The sequence below is a fragment of the Pelophylax lessonae genome (assembly GCF_965119305.1).
Source record: "Pelophylax lessonae genome assembly, chromosome: 2".
NCBI classification, from domain to species: Eukaryota; Metazoa; Chordata; class Amphibia; order Anura; family Ranidae; genus Pelophylax; species Pelophylax lessonae.
In genome coordinates this window covers 299,814,987-299,838,588 of record NC_138769.1, presented here as the reverse complement: position 1 = coordinate 299,838,588, position 23,602 = coordinate 299,814,987, and the positions used below count along the sequence as shown (strand labels likewise).

The 23,602-nt window shown below is 44.3% G+C and overlaps 1 protein-coding gene across 1 annotated transcript in view; it reads left to right on the top strand.

Annotated features, from left to right (window-relative positions):
• The window catches only part of DEF6 (DEF6 guanine nucleotide exchange factor), a 171,721-nt gene that overhangs the window by 123,785 nt on the left and 24,334 nt on the right, over positions 1 to 23,602 (top strand). The window contains exons 5-7 of the mRNA XM_082247381.1: positions 6,554 to 6,700; positions 9,612 to 9,720; positions 12,946 to 13,244. Of these exons, the coding sequence (XP_082103507.1) occupies positions 6,554 to 6,700; positions 9,612 to 9,720; positions 12,946 to 13,244 (555 nt within the window). The remainder of the gene's footprint in view (positions 1 to 6,553; positions 6,701 to 9,611; positions 9,721 to 12,945; positions 13,245 to 23,602) is intronic.

Sequence of the window (23,602 nt, the reverse complement as noted above, 5' to 3'; positions counted from 1 at the left end):
TTTTAAGGGACCAAAAGTAATGGGACAGATTAACAATCATAAATCAAACTTTCACTTTTTAATACTTGGTTGCAAATCCTTTGCAGTCAATTACAGCCTGAAGTCTGGAACGCATAGACATCACCAGATGCTGGGTTTCATCCCTGGTGATGCTCTGCCAGGCCTCTGTCTTCAGTTCCTGCTTGTTCTTGGGGCATTTTCCCCAGTTTTGTCTTCAGCAATTAAAATGCATGCTTAATCGGATTCAGGTCAGGTGATTGACTTGGCCATTGCATAACATTCCACGTCTTTCCCTTAAACTCTTTGGTTGCTTTCGCAGTATGCTTCGGGTTATTTTCCATCTGCACTGTGAAGCGCCGTCCAATGAGTTCTGAAGCATTTGGATGAATATGAGCAGATAATATTGCTCGAAACACTTCAGAATTCATCCTGCTGCTTTTGTCAGCAGTCACATCATCAATAAATACAAGAGAACCAGTTCCATTGGCAGCCATACATGCCCACGCCATGACACTACAACCACCATGCTTCACTGATGAGGTGGTATGCTTTGGATCATGAGCAGTTCCTTTCCTTCTCCATACTCTTCTCTTCCCATCACTCTGGTACAAGTTGATCTTGGTCTCATCTGTCCATAGGATGTTGTTCCAGAACTGTGAAGGCTTTTTTAGATGTTGTTTGGCAAACTCTAATCTGGCCTTCCTGTTTTTGAGGCTCACCAATGGTTTACAACTTGTGGTGAACCCTCTGCATTCACTCTGGTGAAGACTTCTCTTGAGTGTTGACTTTGACACACATACACCTACCTCCTGGAGAGTATTCTCGATCTGGCCAATTGTTGTAAAGGGTGTTTTCTTCACCAGGGAAAGAATTCTTCGGTCATCCACCACAGTTGTTTTCCGTGGTCTTCCGGGTCTTTTGCTGTTGCTAAGCTCACCGGTGCGTTCTTTCTTTTTAAGGATGTTCCAAACAGTTGACACCTAATGTTTTTGCTATCTCTCTGATGGGTTTGTTTTGTTTTTTCAGCCTAATGATGGTTTGCTTCACTGATAGTGACAGCTCTTTGGATCTCATATTGAGAGTTGACAGCAACAGATTCCAAATGCAAATAGCACACTTGAAATGAACTCTGGACCTTTTATCTGCTCCCTGTAAATGGGATAATGAGGGAATAACACACACCTGGCCATGGAACAGCTGAGCAGCCAATTGTCCCATTACTTTTGGTCCCTTAAAAATTGGGAGGCAAACCATATACAAACTATTGTAATTCCTACACCTGATTTGGATGTAAATACGCTCAAATTAAAGCTGAAAGTCTGCAGTTAAAGCACATCTTGTTTGTTTCATTTCAAATCCATTATGGTGGTGTATAGAGCCAAAAGGATTAGAATTGTGTTGATGTCCCAATATTTATGGAGCTGCCTGTACATGTACTACCAAGAGACATGCTGGCTGATAAAGTCAGCAGAGTGATGATCATACCAGAATCTGGATCAGGTCTTAGATTTGCTTTACTGTAGTGTAGTCTGCATAGAGATGCATTTGAAGAATAACACTGGTTTAACCACTTCTGGACCGGAAAGGATTTACCCCCATTTTTTGAGATACAGCACTGCGTTATTTTAACTGACAATTGCACAATCGTGCGACGCTGTTCCCTAATAAAATGTATGTCTTTTTTTACCCACAAATAGAGCTTTCTTTTGGTGGTATTTGATCACCTGTGCAATTTTTATTTGTTGCTCTATAAACCTAAAAAGAGGGAAATTTCTTAAAAACATATATATTTTTTACTTTCTGCTATATAACATTCCCAATAAAATACTTTTTTCAACATTTTAGGCCAATTTGTGTTCTACTACATATTTTTGGTAAAAAAAATCCCAATAAGTGTATATTGATTTTGTGCTAAAGTTATCACATCTACAAACTAGGGAAAAGATTTATGTAATTTTTATTTTTTTACTAGTAATGGCGGCGATCAGTGATTTTTAGCAGGACTGCAACATTGCCGCGGACAGATCAGACACCTAACTGACATTTTTGACACTTTTGGGGGGACCAGTGACATTACTACAGTAATCAGTGCTAAAAATTTGCTCTGTTACTGTACTGACACTGGCAGGGAAGGGGTTAACACCAGGGGCGCTCAAAGGGTTAAATGTGTCCATAGGGGGTGCTTTCTTACTGTGGGGGGATGGATTTGTTGCATGAACACAGAGACCTGTGTTCCTAAATATGAGGAATACAGGATCCCTGTGTTCATAACTGACAGAGTAGCGGTAATGCTGTGTTTACAACAGCAGACCGCCATTCTGTCTCCACGGGGAGCGATCGTGGGTGCCTGGCAGCAATTGCGGCCGCCAGACCCGCAAATTGGCTTCCCCTGTGGAGAATGGACGTGCGCAAACCCCCGCTAGCAGTCCCGTGAAGCGACATACAGGTATGTTGTTTCGCGGGACAGAGCCCACCTGCCACAGTATATGTACCGCGGCTGCTCGGCAAGTAGTTAAACTGTAATGCATATTTATTTAATCTGTTTGGCTGGAGTTCAACTATAATGAAATTACACTGACCTAGCATGTGCATCCCACCCACCCCATAGGCAACTCATAGGATCCCATTATTGTTGCCTCTGAAGCTGTACAGGCATTATCTCTAGAAGGGACCTTATTAACTTTATTTTAGTACATATTTGCTCTAAAAGTGTGGCATTCAAACTAAATGAACAAACTTTAAATGAAGACTATTTGGGCTCTGAATGTGATAAATTTAGGCACATGCCTAATTAATACACAGCAATGTAAAGGTAAAGAAGCAGCAAAAGAATTACAGGCTGAACAAGGGGAGGTTGGATTTTGTTTAATACAATTACATGTTTGGTATCTTCTATTGTGTTATTGTCTCAATATTTCCTGTTTACATATTATTGGTAGGTCATATTGCAATAGTACCTCTTTAGTCTGCTTGTGTGATAATGAAGGATGGTCTTTTACATTAATTTAAAATGGCTTGTCTTTTTCTAGTAGATAAAAATCAACTAATGAATGGTCCTGTAGCTCAGAAATTTCCTCCCACATCAGCTCATGATATATTTTGACGGTAGGGCAAATATGAAATAATGAAATATTTTTGAAAGAGACACGGAAAGACTGAATTATCAAACACCCCCTCCTTTTGTAGAAAAAAATCTTAGTAATTCTAATTTTATCAAAAGAATTGCAGAGCGAAAAGAACAACCCTTTGCTTATTGGAGTATGATTCTGATGTGGCTACTTCCCGCCTGTGGCTTTCCTGTGCATACCCTTGTATAGCAATTTTTCAGCTTTTTTTTTTTTTTTTCTTTTTTTTATTTTTTTTTTTTATAGATTGCTTTACCTCTCTTGAACTTCCTACATTTTTATGATCATCTAACATTAACAAATCGCCTTGATTTTACTTAGATGTGAGTTGTTTTAAACAAACTTTTTAATTGAAAAAAGTTTTTCTTTCAAATATTTGAAGCAACAATTTCTGGTACTACTCTTCTCTTTTTCCACTTGTAAGGTTTATGTAGTTATATTCAGTTCTGCATTTATCCAACTTTTTCATTTTTTTTTTTTCTTTTGAGAATAATGCCCTATTTACATATTTTTAAAGTGTCCCTTCCCTAAACTAAATATCATTTGTGTGTATGCATGTATGTGTATATATATATATATATATATATATATATATATATATATACACACAGCTGCAAGAAAAAGTATGTGAACCCTTTGGAATTCTGCACAAATTGGTCATAAAATGTGATCTGATCATCATCTAAGTCACAACAATAGACAATCACAGTCTGCTTAAACTAATAACACACAAAGAATTAAATGTTGCCATGTTTTTTATTGAACACACCATGTAAACATTCACAGTGCAGGTGGAAAAAGTATGTGAACCCTTGGATTTAATAACTGATTGAACCTCCTTTGGCAGCAATAACTTCAACCAAACGTTTCCTGTAGTTGCAGATCAGACGTGCTCAACGGTCAGGAGTAATTCTTGACCATTCCTCTTTACAGAACTGTTTCAGTTCAGCAATATTCTTGGGATGTCTGGTGTGAATCGCTTTCTTGAGGTCATGCCACAGCATCTCAATCGGGTTGAGGTCAGGACTCTGACTGGGCCACTTCAGAATTGGTATTTTCTTCTGTTTAAGCCATTCTGTTGTTGATTTACTTCTATGCTTGGGGTCATTGTCCTGTTGCAACACCCATCTTCTGTTGAGCTTCAGCTGGTAGACAGATGGCCTTAAGTTCTCCTGCAAAATGTCTTGATAAACTTGGGAATTCATTTTTCCTTCGATGATAGCAATCCGTCCAGGCCCTAACGCAGCAAAGCAGCCCCAAACCATGGTGCCCCCACCACCATACTTCACAGTTGGGATGAGGTTTTGATGTTGGTGTGCTGTGCCTCTTTTTTGCCACACATAGTGTTGTGTGTTTCTTCCAAACAACTCAACTTTGGTTTCATCTGTCCACAGAATATTTTGCCAGTACTGCTGTGGAACATCCAGGTGCTCTTGTGCAAACTGTAAACGTGCAGCAATGTTTTGTTTGGACAGCAGTGGCTTCCTCTGTGGTATCCTCCCATGAAATCCATTCTTGTTTAGTATTTTACGTATTGTAGATTCGCTAACAGGGATGTTAGCATTTGCCAGTGACTTTTGTAAGTCTTTAGCTGACACTCTAGGATTCTTCTTCACCTCATTGAGCAGTCTGCGCTGTGCTCTTGCAGTCATCTTTACAGGAAGGTCACTCCTAGGGAGGGTAGCAGCAGTGCTGAACTTTCTCCATTCATAGACAATTTGTCTTACCGTGGACTGATGAACAGCAAGGCTTTTGGAGATACTTTTATAACCTTTATAAAGGTTTATGCAAGTCAACAATTCTTAATCATAGGTCTTCTGAGCTCTTTTTTGTGAGGCATCATTCATATCAGGCAATGCTTCTTGTGAAAAGCAAACCCAGAACTGGTGTGTGTTTTTTATAGGGCAGGGCAGCTGTAACCAACACCTCCAATCTCATCTCATTGATTGGACTCCAGTTGGCTGACATCTCACTCCAATTAGCTCTTGGAGATGTCATTAGTCTAGGGGTTCACATACTTTTTCCACCTGCACTGTGAATGTTTACATGGTGTGTTCAATAAAAACATGGCAACATTTCATTCTTTGTGTGTTATTAGTTTAAGAAGACTGTGATTGTCTATTTTGTGACTTAGATGATGATCAGATCACATTTTATGACCAATTTGTGCAGAAATCCATATCATTCCAAAGGGTTCACATACTTTTTCTTGCAGTATATGATATTTCTCATTGGATACTCATGACATTTTGACGTTGTTTATGATAACTAATGCAAAACCACTGGACAACAATTTTAAAGACCTATTGACCAAGTTTTTTTAAAAACTGTTCCTAAAGTTTATCTGTAGAAATACAGGTTTGTAATCCATACCTTACATGCAATAGCTGGTATCTGTATTATGCAATCATCGGCACTTTGATCTGCACCTTATTGTCCGATAACTGTGATATCAGATTTACCAACCGATAGTGCGGTATCAGAGGGGCTGGTCAAAGTACACCTTCCTAACTGATGTTTGCATAACTAAGAATCTTAGAACTTTTATTGCTCCCAGTCTCCTCCTGATCTCCAAAATTCTTTTTTTTGGCTGCTATGATTCGACCTTCTGTTAGAGGGTGGCTACATTCTCCATGGTCTCACTGTATGTAGGAACTTGGTAACCCTCTTGCTCAATCCCAAGATGAACTGTGGACTATGGCATTTGTAGTGTACACTAAGCAGTGCATATGACCACAACTAACATGTACTGCTTGTTCCAAACAAATGGAAGTGAGTGGGAAAAGGAGAGGTTCAGCAGCACACGGAGGATGTTAAAAGGAGGCAAAAAACACAGTAAGAAATAATTTAATATAAAATAGATTACAGGGCCATTAAAGTAGTTCTAAATCCTAATATTTTTACCTTAATGCAGGGAATGCTGTCACTCAATGTAGCGTTGTGCCTGTCTGTAGTGCCTCTTCCTGCTGTCACAGGGTGGGGCCAAGCCACGCTGTCTGTGAATTGAACCCGCTGGTGTGCCACAATAGGAAGCGGCTTCCTATGACGGTACACTGATAAGAGCTGGAGCCAGGAGCGCCAGTGGAAGGCCCGAGAAGAGGAGCACAGAGCAGGTAAGTATAACATGTTTGTCATTTAAAAAAAAAAAAATAATAACTTTACAATCACTTTACCAGTGAATGTGTAAGGATTATTTTTGTAGAATAAGGATATCGATAAGTGTCACTTTAATGTCTCATAGCCATCTGAAGAATAAGAATAGTATAATAGTTTTGCACTTATCATATTCTTATTATCAGGTTTTTCTGCCCTTTTTACCTACAAATAATCTATATGACTTCTTGTTTAAATCCTATAACTTTTATTCTTTATTTATAGAGCCCGTTTTGCTTCACATTCATTCGGCTGTGTCTTGAATATTGTTCCAGGGGTACCTTTTAAAGAAGGCCAATTTGAGAAGAACGTGGACTGAGCGTTGGTTTGTTCTAAAGCCTAGTGTTTTCAGCTACTATGTGAGTGAGGAGTGTAAAGAAAAAAAGGGCAATATTGCTATAGACAAAGATTGTGGAGTTGAGGTCAGTATCTAGACATCTTTTTGTGCCTATTCTTTCATCTTCAACCATTACCTATTTTAGAACACTTGTTTTTTTTTTATTGTATTATTGTTTTTTTTTTTTTCCTTTATTTTCATTATTAGTGTAGGGAAGCCACTGCGTTACTCACTGAACAATGGCAGCAATGTACACATGGTACTTTGGACCCTTCCTTTTTCTTCATTTAAATGTTAGGCCCCTTTCATTTAAAGCAGACTCCACCTGCCTAGTGGGGAATCTGTCCACTGATCCCCGCTGAGCAGGCGGATGGCTTGTCTGTTTCTGCTACGCCTATGCAGAGCGAACAGACGCAGTCTGCTGTCCTCTATGGGTGGTCAGATGTAAACAGATCGCCTGTCTGTTTACACCCGATGACCATCTGATCCAATCTGATAGATGGATGGGGAACGGATACCCATCCATCTGATTTTATCGGATCGGATGTCGGCAGGTGTCAACGAACAAGTCTGTTTACATCCGCAGCTCCATAGAGGGCAATGGATGGTCCGATCAGGTCCGCCTAAAAAAAACTGACAGGCAGACCTGACCAGTCCACCCATGTGAAAGGGACCTTAAGGAAGTTTAGTTTGTAATATTTGTTTGTATTTAGCCAACCTATTTGTATACATTTGTAAGTAAGACCGATGTCAAACTTGTTAGCCTGTCAATGCTGACGACTCACCAGCAACAAAATCACTATGTAGGACAGAGCAGAGATGTATCAGGCCATATACAGAGCAACCTGTGGAAATAGGCGAATCATAAGTGTGGGATAAACCTAAAATAATCATATTTGTTAAAATCACAGAACGTACTTTGGAATTACTTTTATATGGTTATGTAGCACTGCCCCCTTGAGGCACCTTTTTTCACCTTTCAGGTTACCGATAGCAACTCCATGCAGAATCTTAACACTTTACTTTCCGGCTCAGTCAATGATCAGTCTAGGAGTTTATGTTTTTGTTGTTTTATTTTGTATGGGGATGGGAGAAGGGAAGAGTGGGATACTCCAAACTTGAACTATTCACAATTCTGAGGACTTCTATCTGAGAATACGGCAAGGCCATAGCTTCATTCTGCCACTAGATGAATCTGAGGTAAAGTTGTTTAAGCACTTATCTTCAGGGTACTCACCTAGCACCCCCTTTCTATCCACCAGCTGACACCCGTCCTCTGACTACTCTACTCTGTAGTGGCCCCCTTCCTGGTCAGGCCCTTAGACAAGATCCCCTGTACTCACGATACTGCTTTTTAGGTTCTCCAGTGTCTTAACACTGTCTTGTGAGCTCTTCTGGACCTGGGTTCAGCTCCTTACTTCTGGCTCACCAGGCTGACTGCCTGTGACCGTACACCAACCACTGCAGAAGAGGAGGCAGCCGCCAACCTCCTTCCGGGACTCTGCTCACCATCCAAAGACCCCAAGCACATGTGCCCTTGGCTTTATACTACACCCCACAATGCACTGAAACAGCAGCCTGTGCCAATCACTGGGGCTGTATCAAACCCTGTGTGCCCATTGGTCAGGTTTCCTCCACTGCCTAATGTGTCTCCCTATTGGATCAGTGGGGACACTCCCCCAGACCACATGAATCACACACTGAGCACATTGAGCAGACCTAACTCACAGATCCTGCTCTCTGCTAAGCAGAGTGCAATATAGAATTTATCTGCTGCTCCTCTGATAGGCAGACAGAGCCAAAAACTAAACTCACTCTCTATCACCTACCTATTTCATAATTCCGGTTGTCAAAAAAAATTACAAAGCAGTTTTTATGCTTTATTAGTATATATCAACGTATGTCAGTTTTTATTGTCAAACATACAATGAACTGCTGTTCACATTCATTGTCTGCTGACACTCCATAAGGATATGATTGTGGAAGAGGTGGTTGAGACATGTGCTTGAGCGTAAATGAATCATGTCTGTACCTCCAACTACCCTTCTATGCCTAGGGCAGCTTTTTTTCTTTGTGTTAACATTCAGGCCTATATGAAATGCTGTGTACAAAAATATTAAGTGACAATCATGTAAATCTTACATTTGAAAAATTTCCCCTTCAAAACTGTGTGATTTAAAATAAACCCCAGGCAGATATAAAACATCACGAGTCAATTTGGCTAGAATTTCATTAAAATCATTAGATGTCAATTAGTAAGTAAAGCTCCTACATAAAATATATATTTTAACTGATTATATGTACAGTATATGTTTGCCCTAAGTTCATATTTAATACTGTCACTCATATAAATGCATTGGATTTTTTGTGAGGTATTTTTTTTGTGTATTGCCATGTATACCTGCATCGGTGCATGGTTACTTTCCTTTTTTCTAGGAGTGACCACAGAGCTAGTTTACTAGAAAGATTCAGTTTAAGATCCTGTTCCAAATAGGCTACTATTCTTTCACTTCCCTTTACTCAGGGCCATTTGGTTTCATGAACTTGATTAGATGAGTAGAAAAAAAGTGTATGTGATAACTATTCATCTTTCACCAGTTTGACCACACTGACTTCCCAAAAGGCTAAATTCTAATTGGTTGGGAGGCTGTTTGAGCATAAGGCTGCAACAGCACAATGCATTATCTAATTAAAGGTTTTATCATTTTAAAATTGATTATTCACTAAGTGGTGACCTTGTGCAGTACTTCATCTGGATTGTATTAGGTGCATTGCACCCTGGCAAAGTCAGCCTTCCCACACCCCAGCCACAACAGTTTGTTCTTGCCTTAACATTTGGTAGATGTATCACTCATCCTTACCTAATTTCCAAAAATTATTTTTTTTTTTTGTTGCTTTAAATTAATAAGTAATTACCTTGCATAATTCCTAAAATATACATTTTGAGCAAATGGGTTAGCTACAGATGTACTACATATATAATCTTTCTATCCTAGATACTTCCTGACAGAGATGGTCGTCGATGTATGTTCTGCGTTAAAACTCCCACAAAAACCCATGAAATGAGTGCATCTGACACAAAGCATCGGCAAGAATGGGTGACAGGTATACATGTATTTCTAACTATGTGCAGCTTTATAAAACAAATGTCATATGTGTCCTTTATCCTTATGTCAGTAGACTGATAATCAACTGCTATTGACCATATATTCCCCAAGGCCATACATATATAGTGCAATCCTCTGAACTGTTGGGATACACAGGAATAGTTGTTTCGAAGCTGAAATGCTGAATAATAAATTATTTTAAGAATAGAACAAATAACATGAACTTCTGGCCACTTTCTCTTTGGAGTAGATGCCATGGTGTATATGGCTCAAAGCATGATAACTCCATATTGCTCCTCTAAGGGTCTTGTAGTCTCTGTAGTACTCCGTGATCTGCATGTTTTCGTTATTTTAGCACATTTGTTTACCCTCTCTGAAAATCACTGTTAAAATGTAAAAATATCACAGAGGAACATTTCAAACCTGACATATTTTCCATTCTAAAATCTGCCTATTCCTGTCATTTGGCTTGTCATAATGTTCCTTTGATCAAATTGTAAGAATTCTTAGAATGTACTATTTCCTAAGTACAGCTTCAGCCAAAATAATTTTTACTTGTGGGAAAGGGTTAGCACCTCTATCAGGATTTTATTGCTGTCTGTGTTACTCTAAATGTTTGTACAGGTGACCATTGTTCCTAGGACAAAAACAAAGGCAAATACAGAATTTTTCAGATGTCAACGTAGGAGTTAAGCTGGCCAAAGATGGATAGAACTTCAAGCAAAAATTCTTAAGATGGCCATAGGCGGGTCAAATCTCAGCCGGTTCAGCAGGGATCAGCTGAGATTCGAACCCTGTATGGACAGGCTGATAAGACCCAAGTCGATCCATCAGATTTTTCATGTCATTACTGCCAGCGGCTATAGCTGCTAGCAATAATCACTGTGTTCTCCCTGTGGGTACGGCTTGTTTGTTCAAGAAAAAAATTTCATCCTGCTGCTTCGAATGCTTCGAATCTTCTAGTCACTGCGGTTGAAAACAAATATCGATTTGACCCCACTAATGATTAGTAAAACAAACTTTCTTAGAACCTTCTTTTCCCAAAAGTTTTTATTCAAAATTCGATCCATCAATGGCCAGCTTTGAATTGAAGTCTTTCAGTGAGGGCATCTCTTCCCATGACAATTGTCAAAGGTGGAATTTCTCCTAATTTGGAGCGGTTTCCTGCTCACTACTGTCATATTTCTGGGATAGGAAGCAAAGTAAAACCTCTCAGATGGGGAAACCAGCAAACAATAACAAAATGACAGATGTTCTAACATGTAAACATTCTATACAACATAAAAAATACTGTAGTTCTACTTTAACCACTTGCCGAGTGGTTAATGGTTTTATAGCGGCAGGTCGGCTCTGTCCCGTGAAACGATGTAGCTGTGCGTCGCTTCGTGGGACTGCTAGCCTATTCGCCATGGGGAAGTTGATCAGCGGGTTCGGCGGCCGCGATCGCTCCCTGTGGAGACAGAACGGCAGACCGCTGTTCTGTCAGTTATGAACACAGGGATCCTTATTTAGGAACGCAGGTCTCTGTGTTCATGCAGCAAGCCCATCCCCTTCACAGTTAGAAAGCCCCCACTAGGGACACATTTAAACCTTTGATCGCCCCTTGTGTTAACCCCTTCCCTGCCAGTGTCAGTACAGTAACAGTGCATATTTGTAGCACAGATTACTGTAGTAATGTCACTCACTGGTCCCCACAAAAGTGTAAAAAATGTCAGCTAGGTGTCTGATCTGTCCGCCGCAATGTCGCAGTCCCACTAAAAACCGCTGATCGCCTCCATTACTTAGTAAAAAAAATAAATAAATAAAAATGACATAAATCTTTCCCCTAGTTTGTAGATGCGAAAACTTTTGCGCAAACCAATTAATATGCACTTATTGAGCTTTTTTTTTTACCAAAAATATGTAGCAGAATACAACTTGGCCTAAAATAATGAAAAAATATGATTTTTAAATTTTGTTTTATTGGGAATTTTATATAGCAGAAAGTAAAAAAAAAATATATTTTTTTTTTTTTCAGAATTGTCGCTCTTTCTTTGTTTTTAAAGCAAAAAATAAAAATCACAGAGGTGAACAAATACCACCAAAAGAAAGCTCTATTTGTAGGAAAAAAAGACATCAATTTTATTTGGGTACAGCGTCACATGGCCGCGCAATTGTCAGTTAAATTAACGCAGTACCGTATCGCAAAAGGCCTTGTCATTAGGAGGTTAAATCATTCCGGACCAGAAGTGGTTAAAGGTTTACAGAATGATCTATGTTTTTTTTTTTTTTTAATGTCAGTTCTAATGTATTACCAGTAATGCAACATGGTCCATTAAAAACGAAAAGAAAATGAAATATCCTAGAATTTGTTGCACTGTGACCAACCATAATTGTTAATGTTTGCATAGAAGTAAAGGTCTGATTTGTTGATATTGACAGTCCACTATTGTTCTCAATTTTTTTTTCTATGGTTTATTGACTTAAGCTGGGTACACACTATAATAAAATTAGGCAAATAATCGTCTTTCGTTTTCCTCAATGTTTCACAGCAGGTCGAAACCGAGGTCGAGGATTGTACTAAAAGTCTCATATGTTTATTGTTTCTGATCATGTGCAGTCTTATTTATCCGATTTTTCTTATGCGAAAACCAACCATACAAAAAATGTACACATTAAACAAAAATTGCTAGTTCTGTTCACATATGAGAAAAATTTTGGAGTTTGTTCTTTGGGAAATGTATCGCTTTTAATGTCTGAATCGGATGTCAAAAATTGTGTACACATTATACAAAAATCCAAATGATTGTTCCTCGTACAGAATTTGTCTTCCAATTTTCTCATAGTGTTTATCCACCTTAAGCCCCAAAGTGTTAAAAGTGGTGGCCCACGGATCAGTAGCTTTTATTCCCCCGGTTTACAAAGAACTTGACACTCCTGACCTCAGAACTAGGCACCATCAACTGCAATCCCTCTGTTTAACGAGAGAACCTCAGTGTGCAGCCAGGGTGCTCTCAATAGAAAAGGAGATGATTGGTGCAGCTTACTCCTGATATCAGGTAAGTGAGGCCCTTAGTGGCAATGTGAAACCAGTTTAAAAAAAACACACAGGGCTTTCTGGCTAATAAAATAACAGCCAGCACAAAAAAAGGTTCTGCTCTTAAACAGGACAGTTATGAGTTTGAATTGGTAGCTTTTCTGAGTGATGCTTTGGGCAATACCTTTTATGTCTGTACTACTCCAGCTATCCAGGCAGCTATTCGTCTCCAGCAGTCCGGCTCTGTCTCTTTACATCGTGAGCTGCAAAGTAGGCGTAGGGAGCAGAGGGAGCAACGGGAACAACGCAGACTTGCTCGAGAGCAAGAGTTGCAGCGACTGGCAGAACTTCAGAGTGAAAGAGAAAGACAGCAAAAGGAATTGGAGCAGCTGAGGGAGGCACAAAAAAAGGCAGAAGAAGCCATGATACAAGAACAGCACAGGCAAAGAGAACAGCAAGAAGAGATGCAGCGACTGCTGGCAGGAAAGCTAAAAGAGGCAGAGGAGGTGAGTGAGGGAAGTGGATTAGTGGGTGTTGATAAACAATCTGTCCTTGAAACATCTACCACTCCTCAAAGCTGTTTATGCAACAGCAAGACCTGCTGCAGTCTTATGTTCAATTGGCACCCAGTGTATTTTATTAGCATAGAAAAGTAATTTCTCTTTTTGTTCACTGACAGTCACAGCTTCAATTCGTCAGACCATTGGGTATTACACTTTCACTCTTCAGGAGTAGGACTAGGGGGAAACCTTTTTGGTTATGCTCCTGGGACAGTCCCAGAGGGTATATGATCACTTCCTGCTGTAGGACTTCAAGTTTTTTCTGCCAAGTTCAGGAGTAAGAACCTGGCTCTCTGCTGGAATCTGGGATCCTGGCATTTTTTCCTATGTGAACTACAATCAACTGTTCCTGTGAGAACTACAATCAACAGCGACACACAGGATATTCTAGATCCTTACGGTCTCTCCAGTCTGGCCTGCGAGCACGACCCAACTACTAGCTCTTCGCCAAGCTGGCCGCGACATAGCCCCACTGGACGGGGGCTGACCAGCGAGTGAAACACCTTGCGCGGTCGCATAGCACTGGTCACGACAGCAGTCACGTACAGAGTCGCAGCATACCTCAGGCCGCAGTACCCCCATTCCAAGATGGTGCGGTGGGCTGCTGGGAGTGGCGCCCACCTAGTGACCATGGCATGGTGAGTAGTGTCCCCCTTCCTTTCCTCTGGGACCACCCCCCCGGCCCCTGTTTGTGGGCATGGGTGAAATTGCGTAGGGGGGCTACATTGTGCAGTGCTGGAGGAACGGTGGGTGATGCCGCTGTCAGTCCCTGTTAGGGGTGTCTGTACCTGGGTGCTGCGGGGGGGTCCCCTCCTGGGGTCTGTAAATTTTTTCCCTGGGTTCCAGTGGGGTCAAGGGTTCCGTGCAGCGCCACGTGGTACTGCCCTTTTTCCATGGTCTGTGATTCTCGGTTCGGGGGACCAGGTTTCCGTAGTTCAGCGGCCATGTTTTTGGTTTCCCCATAGACTTGCATTGGCGGCCATTTTCCTGTAGTCTGAGACAGTGCTGAGGCTGTGGGGGCCTCTAGTGTCAGGTCAGCGTTTCTGCGTCCTCTTACCAGCAGTGTGGCAGATCATTTTAGTGCTTTCCAGCTTGGGTGGTGAGGCTCAGTGGGTACATTATCCTTCCTTGCAGTATACAGCACCACGGTTGCGCTGCGTCTTGTAGTGCCACAGCAAAAAATGGGGGGTCCCCCTAGGGTGTGGGACTTTAACGGCAAACACACTTCCACAGATGTGTAAAAGTAAAAATATTTTTATTAACAAGTTTAAAATAGATCTCAATGGATCTGAGGTATTACATAAATGATATAGAGAACAAAAAAGGTATGGTAACACAAATAATTTGAAAGAAATAATGATGCATATACTCAAAGGTATATGTTGGTTTCTTGAAGGAAATCCTCCCACCCAACGCGTTTCAGGCACGCAGGCCTTTCTTCAGGGGTCTGGGAAGTGGGGAGGTTTTGTGATTTCCTGCATAACATAGTAGATATTGTATAAATTGATTGCATAACAAATTATGTCAGTTTCAGTATATTTCAAATATTAAATGTTATACCTGTAGAAGAAATCTGGATATAAAAGTTTCGTACCTGTAGGTTGCTTGAAATGTGACAAGAGAGTCACTGCTGGTAAGAGTAAGAGAAAAGAGGGGTTCCGCTGTGCTGAGTGCCGAAGTATGCACCCCTAGGTCCCTGAGGGTGTGAATCTTCACCAATGTGGCTCCAGCGAGGATGCCTAAGAGGAGGCTGCACGTGTCTCTGTGTGAACGTATATGTAGGAGAATCAAATTATTTGAAGATGTATTTAAAAGGGATGACTGATGTAGCGGCGGCGCACAGGGGATAGGGGCCCCCCATTTAAAAAAAAAAGTTTTTTTCTTTGCTGAGCAGTGGAGCCTGGGGAGCTTGTTTCACTATCCGATCCACTCCTGGAAGCTGCGGAACCCTCTGGGTCTCAGTCTGCCCTGGCAGCCATGACAGCAGCCCTGCAGTCACTAGTAGCCAAAGTGGATATGGCCCTGCAAAGGGGACCTGGCAAGAAGTGCTCCCCACCTTCATCTGTATCCTCTGCTTCCTCAGATTCTGAGGTGGATTTGTCCGCACACGCTGAGTGCTCTAATAGTGAGGACGAGTCCTCCTCCTCTGCAGCCATGCATGAAATAACGCTGGTGGAGGTCCTGATTGTATCAGTGTGGGAAACTTTAAAGTTGGAGGACTAAGCTGCTGCTGAGTCGGCGACGCCAGTGCAATTTGGCTTCCGCAAATCTTCCAAGGGGAATAAGGTTATTCCCTTTCCTGCCTATTTTGACGAGATTGTCACTAGTCAGTGGGGTTCCCCGAAATGCATGGTTGGAATACCGAAGCGTTTTGCTAGAAGATATCCCTTTGAGTAGTCTCTTCTGAAGAAACTGATGGTTCCACCATCAGTGGACTCTCAGGTTTCCAGGCTGAATAAGACCACACTTTTGCCGGTGGAAGATTCCCCGTCTTTTAAGGACCCAGTGGACAAAAGAGCTGAGGCTCTGGTCCCGTAACTTTTCGCTGTGGCTGGTTCAATTTTAAGACCGGTGTTTGCTATCACCTTGGTATCCCAGAACTTAGCGGAATGGGTTAAGGTTTTGCACCAGTTGATCCAAGGGTTACAGTATATTTCCCTAGATGCAGCCCCCCTGGCTGGCAGGGTTTCTGTGACGACGGTGATCCTTGCCGCATGATCTCGTTGAAGTACTGGTCAGCTGATCAGGATTCTAAAAAGGTACTGACTGATCTTCCCTTTTGTAGGTGACCATTTATTCGGTGCCTCTATGGAAGAGACCATTAAGGGCCTTACAGGAGGCAAGAGTACTTTGCTTCCACAGGCTGCTAAGGGCAAGGAACCTCACCGTAAGCAGGGTCCCTTCTTTTTGGCTCACAAGCGGCCCTTTCGTCCGGCTGGCTTGCAGGAAAAGGGCTCAAGATCCACCTGTAACTTTACGCTAGGCTCCAAGAGACCCTGGAATGGTAAGTCCTAAGTGAGTGCTTCTTGTTCCAAAGACAAGCCTTCTCCAGCCTGAAGGGGCGCCCTTACCCGCGTCTGGGGTGGGGGAATGTCTTTGCTTCTTTCGAGATCCGTGGACCTTGCTCATTCAGGACAAAATGTGTCCACAAACTTATTCGGTTCGGTTACAAGATTGAGTTTTGGTCCTTGCCTCCAGCAAGGTTATTTCCTTCCAACCTACACCTGTCTCCAGAGTGGCTACAGGGCCTTTACGGAGCAGTGCAGAAACTGTTAGCACATAGAGTTATTGTGCCGGTTCCAGAGTCAGAACGTTTCCAGGGTTTTTATTCAAATCTGTTTACAGTTCCCAGGAAGGTTGGCAAGGTTTGTTCAATTTTGGATCTCAAGGCTCTGAACCACTTTGTGCGGGTTCAGAAATTTCGGATGGAATCCATCCGCACAGTCGTAGCTTTCCTTCATCAAGGAGATCTGCTGACTTCTATAGATTTCAAGGAGGCTTGCTCCAATATATGTCCGGCATCGGCGTTTTCTTTGTTTTGCCGTGGGGGAGGAGCACTTTTAATTTGTGGCGTTACCCTTTAGTCTCACCCCAGGTTCTCGAGTGTTCACAAAGGTTTTGGCCCCAGTTCTGGCCTTGTTACCGCAGAAGGGGCTCGCGGTACTGGGTTACCTGCACAATCTGTTTCTGCGTGCAGAGTCTTCCTCGGCTCTAAAAGCTGACTTGCGGTGTAAACTCTGCAGGAGTTTGGGTGGACACTGAATTTTCAGAAATTGGCTGTCTCCGTCCACAAAGCTGGACTACTTAGATCTGACACTGGACTCAGCATCAGCCTGGGTGTTTCTTCCTCAAACAAAACTGCTGAAGCTACAGGAGGCTGTTTGGCTGCATGCAAGTGCTGGGTCTGATGGTCTCCACCAAGAGGCGGTTCCGTTTGCGCAGTTCCACACCAGACCTTTGCAAAGTGAGATTTTGATCAAATGGAACAAGGATCTGCTCTCACTGGACAGTCTGATTCAGTTGAAACGAGGTTCAAAGGAGTTTCTCCTATGGTGGCTTTGCTCCCCAGCCCTCCGTCTGGGAAAATCCTTTCTTCCGCTGTATTGGACTGTAATCACCAGGGATGCCAGTCTGTCCGGATGGGGAGGTGTCTTGAGGGTGTGTTTGGCCCAAGGTGTCTAGACTCAGGAGGAGTGCAGGTTGCCGATCAACATCCTGGAAATTCGGGCGATCAGACTTTGTCTCAGCGGACAAATCGCCTGCAGGGGCGCCCTGTACGGATACAATCGGACAATGTTACGGCTGTGGCATATGTCATTCATCAAGGGGGCACTGGGAAGTGGCCGGCATCTTGAGGTGGGCAGAACAAAATTTTCCGGCCCTCTTTGCTGTGCACATTCCGGGGGTGTAGAATTGGCATGGGGACTGTCTCAGTCAGCAGACGTTGGATCTGGGAGAATGGTCTCTTCACCCGGAGGTTTTCCATCAAATGTGTCTTCAGGGGGGACCCCCGATGTGGACCTGCTGGCTTCCCGTCTCAAAAGGAAGGTGCAGAGGTTTGTGTCAGTCTCGGGATCCTCTGACCGACGCCGCAGACGCACTGGTGACCCCTTGGGGTCAGTATTGTCTAATTTACGCCTTTCCTCCAATACAACTTCTGTGGAGACTGTTACCCAAAATCGAGGTAGAAGGAATTCCAGTCATTCTGGTGGCACCAGACTGGCCTCGTCGGTCTTGGTACGCAGGCCTGATAAGGCTGGTAGCAGAAGTCCCTTGGAAACTTCCTCTCAAGGAAGATCTTTGGTCTAAGGGACCAATCTTTCATCCTGCTTTATGGTCGCTGGCTTTAACGACGTGGCTATTAAAAGCCAGGTGCTGAAATACAGAGGGCTGTCAGTTATTAATTCCTATGCTGTTGAAGGCTAGGAAATCTACTTCTAGGGAGGTTTATCATAGAGTTTGAAAGGCGTACATTACTTGGTGTGAGTCTTGGGAGTTTCTCCCAGCTCCTTTTCTGTGTCTCACCTGTTAGAGTTTTTACAATGGGGTGTAGATCAACGTTTAGCCCTGGGCACCGTCAAGGGCCAGATTTTCGCCTTGGCCATTTTTTTCCAAAGGCCGTTGGTGGCGAAGTCTTTGGTTCACACTTTTATGCAGGGAATTCTCCATCTGGCTCCTCCGGTGCGATCCCTGGTACCTCCATGGGATCTCAATTTGGTTCTGTCTGTGCTTCAAAGGCCTCCCTTTGAAAATAGTCGGGAAATGTATCTACTCACTCTGTCGCAGAAGGTGGCTTTCTTAGTGGCTATTGTATATTAAAAAAGAATAGCGCAACCATGCAAAAGAAATGACTATTAAATATGGAGACAATCCATAAATAAAAATGGGGGTTTAGTCCCACCATATGGCCATATCGTGCTCAAGCCCACCACTGCGTCAAAGTACCCCATTATCAGTGGGTCCTACACTATCCATAGAAAAGGGGTGAATCCAGCCTCTCCAACCCTTGGAGACAACACTCCTTGCTGGGATGGATATGCTAATGCACTACAAAGGATTCCTCCTGTATCTACTTGATGGTGGACTCTGATAGAGTACAGGTGTGTGTGGGGGGTGGGATGCTCAACCACAGAAGTCTGGTCAGACTGAATACATAATAAACAAGCAAAAAATTGGGGGAGCAAGCCCTGAACATGTATATCTAAAGCCGGTGCAGCTATGGACCAAGCAACATGTATATTAAAAAAGAATAGCGCAACCATGCAAAAGAAATGACTATTAAATATGGAGACAATCCATAAATAAAAATGGGGGTTTAGTCCCACCATATGGCCATATCGTGCTCAAGCCCACCACTGCGTCAAAGTACCCCATTATCAGTGGGTCCTACACTATCCATAGAAAAGGGGTGAATCCAGCCTCTCCAACCCTTGGAGACAACACTCCTTGCTGGGATGGATGTGCTAATGCACTACAAAGGACTCCTCCTGTATCTACTTGATGGTGGACTCTGATAGAGTACAGGTGTGTGTGGGGGGTGGGATGCTCAACCACAGAAGTCTGGTCAGACTGAATACATAATAAACAAGCAAAAAATTGGGGGAGCAAGCCCTGAACATGTATATCTAAAGCCGGTGCAGCTATGGACCAAGCAACATGTATATTAAAAAAGAATAGCGCAACCATGCAAAGTGGCTATTACTTCCGCACTTTGCGTGTCGGAGTTGGCTGCATTGTCTCGTCGGTCACCTTACTTGGTGATTCATAGGGACAAAGCGGTGGTACGACCCTGTCAGGTGTTCCTTCCTAAGGTTGTCTCTGGGTTTCACTTGAATGAAGAAATTGTGCTACCGTCCCTATGTCCTAAGCCTAAACATCCTAAGGAAATTGCCTTACATTCCTTAGATGTGGTACAGGCGATCCGGGTCTACCTGGCGGTGACTGAACCGATTAGGATTCTTTGTTCTTATGGATGGACCTCGTAAGGGGCAGGCCGCATCTGCTGCGGCCATTTCTAAGTGGATCAGGTGGACGGTGGTGCAGGCCTAATCAATCTCCTTTCCCTGTTAAAGCACATTCTACGAGGGTGCATAGTGCCTCCTGGGCTTTCCGTCATCAGGCTTCAGTGGTTCAGGTGTGCAAGGCGGCTACATGGTCGTCTGTACACACATTCACAAAGTTTTTATAAGGTGGATGTATTTGCGTCTTTGGATGCAGGGTTTGGCCGCAAAGTTTTGCAGACTGCAGTTGCAGAGGCTTCCGCTTCTTGAGGGTGAAATTTTTTTCTAGTAGTGAGCTCCAGTTGTTCTTAGTTGAGCTCCTGTTGTTATCTGGTTGGCTATGTTTAGCCTTGTTGGGAATTCTGTGTTTGCTGTGTTTTTTCCCACCCCTCATGTTGACACTGCTTTGGGACATCCCAATGGTCTAAAGAATTGAAGCTGTGTCTGTCAGTGAACGAAAGAGAAAACTGGATTTTTGTCTTACCGTAAAATCTTTTCTCTTACGTCCTCCGACAGTCGCCGCCTCTTCATATTCGTCACATATGGGGTATTAGACTTTGCTCCGAAGGAGTAGCTAGGCAACAGAATATGTTAACAATAAAGCTTTTAACATATCCCACCCTCAAGGGGTGGTCCCCTCAGTCAATACCCTCCTACTTCCTGCAACCATATCTCAGTTTTAATGTCTAGCTTGTCAGGAGTGGCTGGCTCTCTCTGTGCTGGGATTTTCTGTCCCAGACTCTTTCTTCTTTTTAAAATTTTGTTTGAGTTTTCTCTCTACCTTTACTTAGCTGTTATTTTGTCAGCGTTAGTTAGTTCTTCGGATGAAGAGGATCATGCGGACTGGGTCTCGGGCTGATCCCCCTGGTCGCAGGTCGTGGGTCAGTGGCTTCCCAGTCTGCCATCGAGCGTTCAGCCAGGTAACGCTCCTGGCATAGTGAACGACCCATCCCTGTTCGGTGCAGGGATGATTGGTGAGGTGGCTACCTCACTGGACGCTGTGCGGTTTCTTAACCCCCATTTTGTGCGTCTTGAATTGCGACTCTCCCTGCCTCATGTGCAGCGGCTTGTTCGCCTGTGCGGGTCCCCCACGCCATGTGAGGTAAGTGTATTTATGTGGGGACCTGTCTGTCTGGGGGGGTGTCAGTCTGGGACTGTGTAACCTGCCTCTATTCACACTGCTTGTCTCCCTATCTCTCGGCTGCATGCTGTGGGCTGCAAGGGGGGGGGGGAGCTGTATGACACTGTGTGTGTCAGACTGGTCAGTGTGAGAAGCTGTGTGCTGTGGGGCATGTTTTTTTGGCATGTTTGGGCATATACAGCGATCGCTGCGGCGATCTGACATGTATTCTGTTATTGGAATGTAATGTGTGTGTTTTAATGCACTGTGGAGCGGCGGTTTCGGCGCCAAACGACGCCATTTTGCCTACACCCGCTCCGGCCGCATGGTTTACATGCATGGCGGCCATTTTCTTGTAGCCTCCATAGGTTTACATAGAGCGCCCTGGCAGCATCACTTCCTCTTTCCAGGAACACCGATCGAGGCAGCAGCAGCGGCGAGGGTCTCCTCAGGTTTTATCCTTCTGTTCTTGCTATCCATTGCCTGTGTTCAGTTTGCATATTCCCTGTGGGGGGCTCATTGTGCTTGAGTGTGGTGCGGTGGGCTGCGCTTGCCGCGCTTGCTTAAAAGGGGCAGTTAACCCTTGGTTGTCTGGCATTACAGGGGCAATGGATTCTCAGGAGGGCAAATTTCCTACAGTATTGGTGGAAAGCCAGGGGACCGCTGTTTCCCCCCCAGGGGGGGATTTAGCCACTATTGTGGCTGGCCTTGCTGCTCAGGTGCAAATGCTGGTGGCTGCTCAATCTACTAAAAGGCCCAGAGTTGCTCTTTCCTCTGATTCTGAGGGTGAAGGTGATGGGGCTGTTATGGCAGGGGCCTCCTTATCGGGGTCCCGCTCCTCTCTTGATCTAGTGGGGTCTGAGGTGGAGGCTGAAGTTGAGGGGGTTGATAATTCTCCCCCTGGCTCGCCTGAAGAGCTTGCAATCATGGATGAGTTGATTGCTTCCATTAAGCAAACGCTGCGTTTGCAGGACGAAGTGTGTCCCCCCGCTGCCTTGGCGGCTTATGGGACGCAGAGGAAACGCAGGACGCCGCAGGTTTTTCCCTGCAATGATGATTTTCAGCGCGCTGTTAAGGATCAATGGCGCAATCTGCGCAAACCTTTTGCGGTACCAAGTAGATTCAAGTTGCGTTATCCTTTTTCGCATTCCACTGATGAAATGTGGTGTGTGCCTCCACCAGTGGATCATGCAATTGCGGTTTTGAACAAAGCCACTGCGATTCCTGCAGAGGATTCCCCTGTTTTCCGTGATGCCACGGATAGGAGACTGGAGTCTCTTGCCCGTCATACTTATTCTGTTACGGGTTCTATGCTTAAGGCTCTGTTTGCTTCTCTCATGGCGGCCCAGGCGATCGCAAGTTGGACGCAGATGCTTAGGCGCGTCCTAGTGGCCGACTCGGCCTCGCCGGCGACCCTGGATATGGTGGATCAAATCCACCAGGGTGTCATGTATCTGTGTGATGCGGACCTGGACCTGATTCCGTTGGCTGCACGTGTGCACAGCGTGGCGGTGTTGTCTCGCCGCCTGATTTGGTTAAAATGTTGGTCGGTGGACCAATCTTCACGTAAGACCTTAGCCAATCTGCCTTATGATGGGTCTCGCCTTTTTGGGGAGTCCCTGGATGTGTTGATTAAGGGGATCACCGGGGGTAAGAGCACTCTCTTGCCCCATTTCCCCAAGGCTAAGGGGGCTTCTGGGAAGAAGCATGCTAATTTTCGGCCCCCTCAGGGGTCCTTTCGTGCCTTTCGGCCGCACTACAAGGGCAAACCGTTCAAAGGTCAAGGCTCTCAGAAGAAGCCCTGGTCTGGTAAACAGAAGTCCGGCCAATCCGGACCTGCAGCCCATAACAGTTCGGCCTGAAGGGGCGCCCTCACCCAGTTTTGGGGTGGGGGGACGCTTGCTCGGTTTTCTTCAGCCCTGGTTGGCCCGTGTGCGGGACAGATGGGTTCAGGAAATCGTTCGATCTGGTTACAAGATCGAGTTTCTCTCTCGGCCGGAGAGCAGATTTTTTCCCTCAGATCTTCAACTGTCTCCGGAGCGCTTGCGGGACCTGCACCTGGCGGTGCGGGACCTGAGGGCTCAGGGAGTGGTGGTTCCGGTGCCTCATCGGGACAGGTTTCGGGGGTTTTATTCCAATCTGTTCACCGTGCCCAGAAAGGAGGGCAAGGTTCGTCCGATTCTGGACTTGAAGGCTCTGAACCGCTCTGTGCGGGTTCGCAAGTTCCGCATGGAATCCCTGCGGTCGGTGGTGGCTGCCCTGGTTCCGGGGGAATTCATGGCCTCCATCGATTTGAAGGATGCGTACCTTCACATCCCCATATTCGAGGGTCATCAGAGGTACCTTCGATTTGCCATTGCGGAGGATCACTACCAGTTCGTGGCGTTGCCCTTTGGTCTCGCCTCGGCTCCGCGGGTCTTCACCAAGGTGCTTGCACCGGTTCTGGCATTATTGAGGGCCCAGGGCGTTTCTGTCCTGGGCTATCTGGACGACATTCTGGTTCGGTCTGCGACCAGCCAGGGTCTGGAGAAGGACCTGTCTGTCACGATGCAAACTCTGCAGGAGTTTGGTTGGACGATAAATTTTCCAAAGTCGACACTGAGTCCGTCTGTTCGTCTTCCCTATCTGGGAATGATTCTGGACTCGGTGCAGGCGAAGGTCTTCCTGCCGGAAGACAAGCTCAG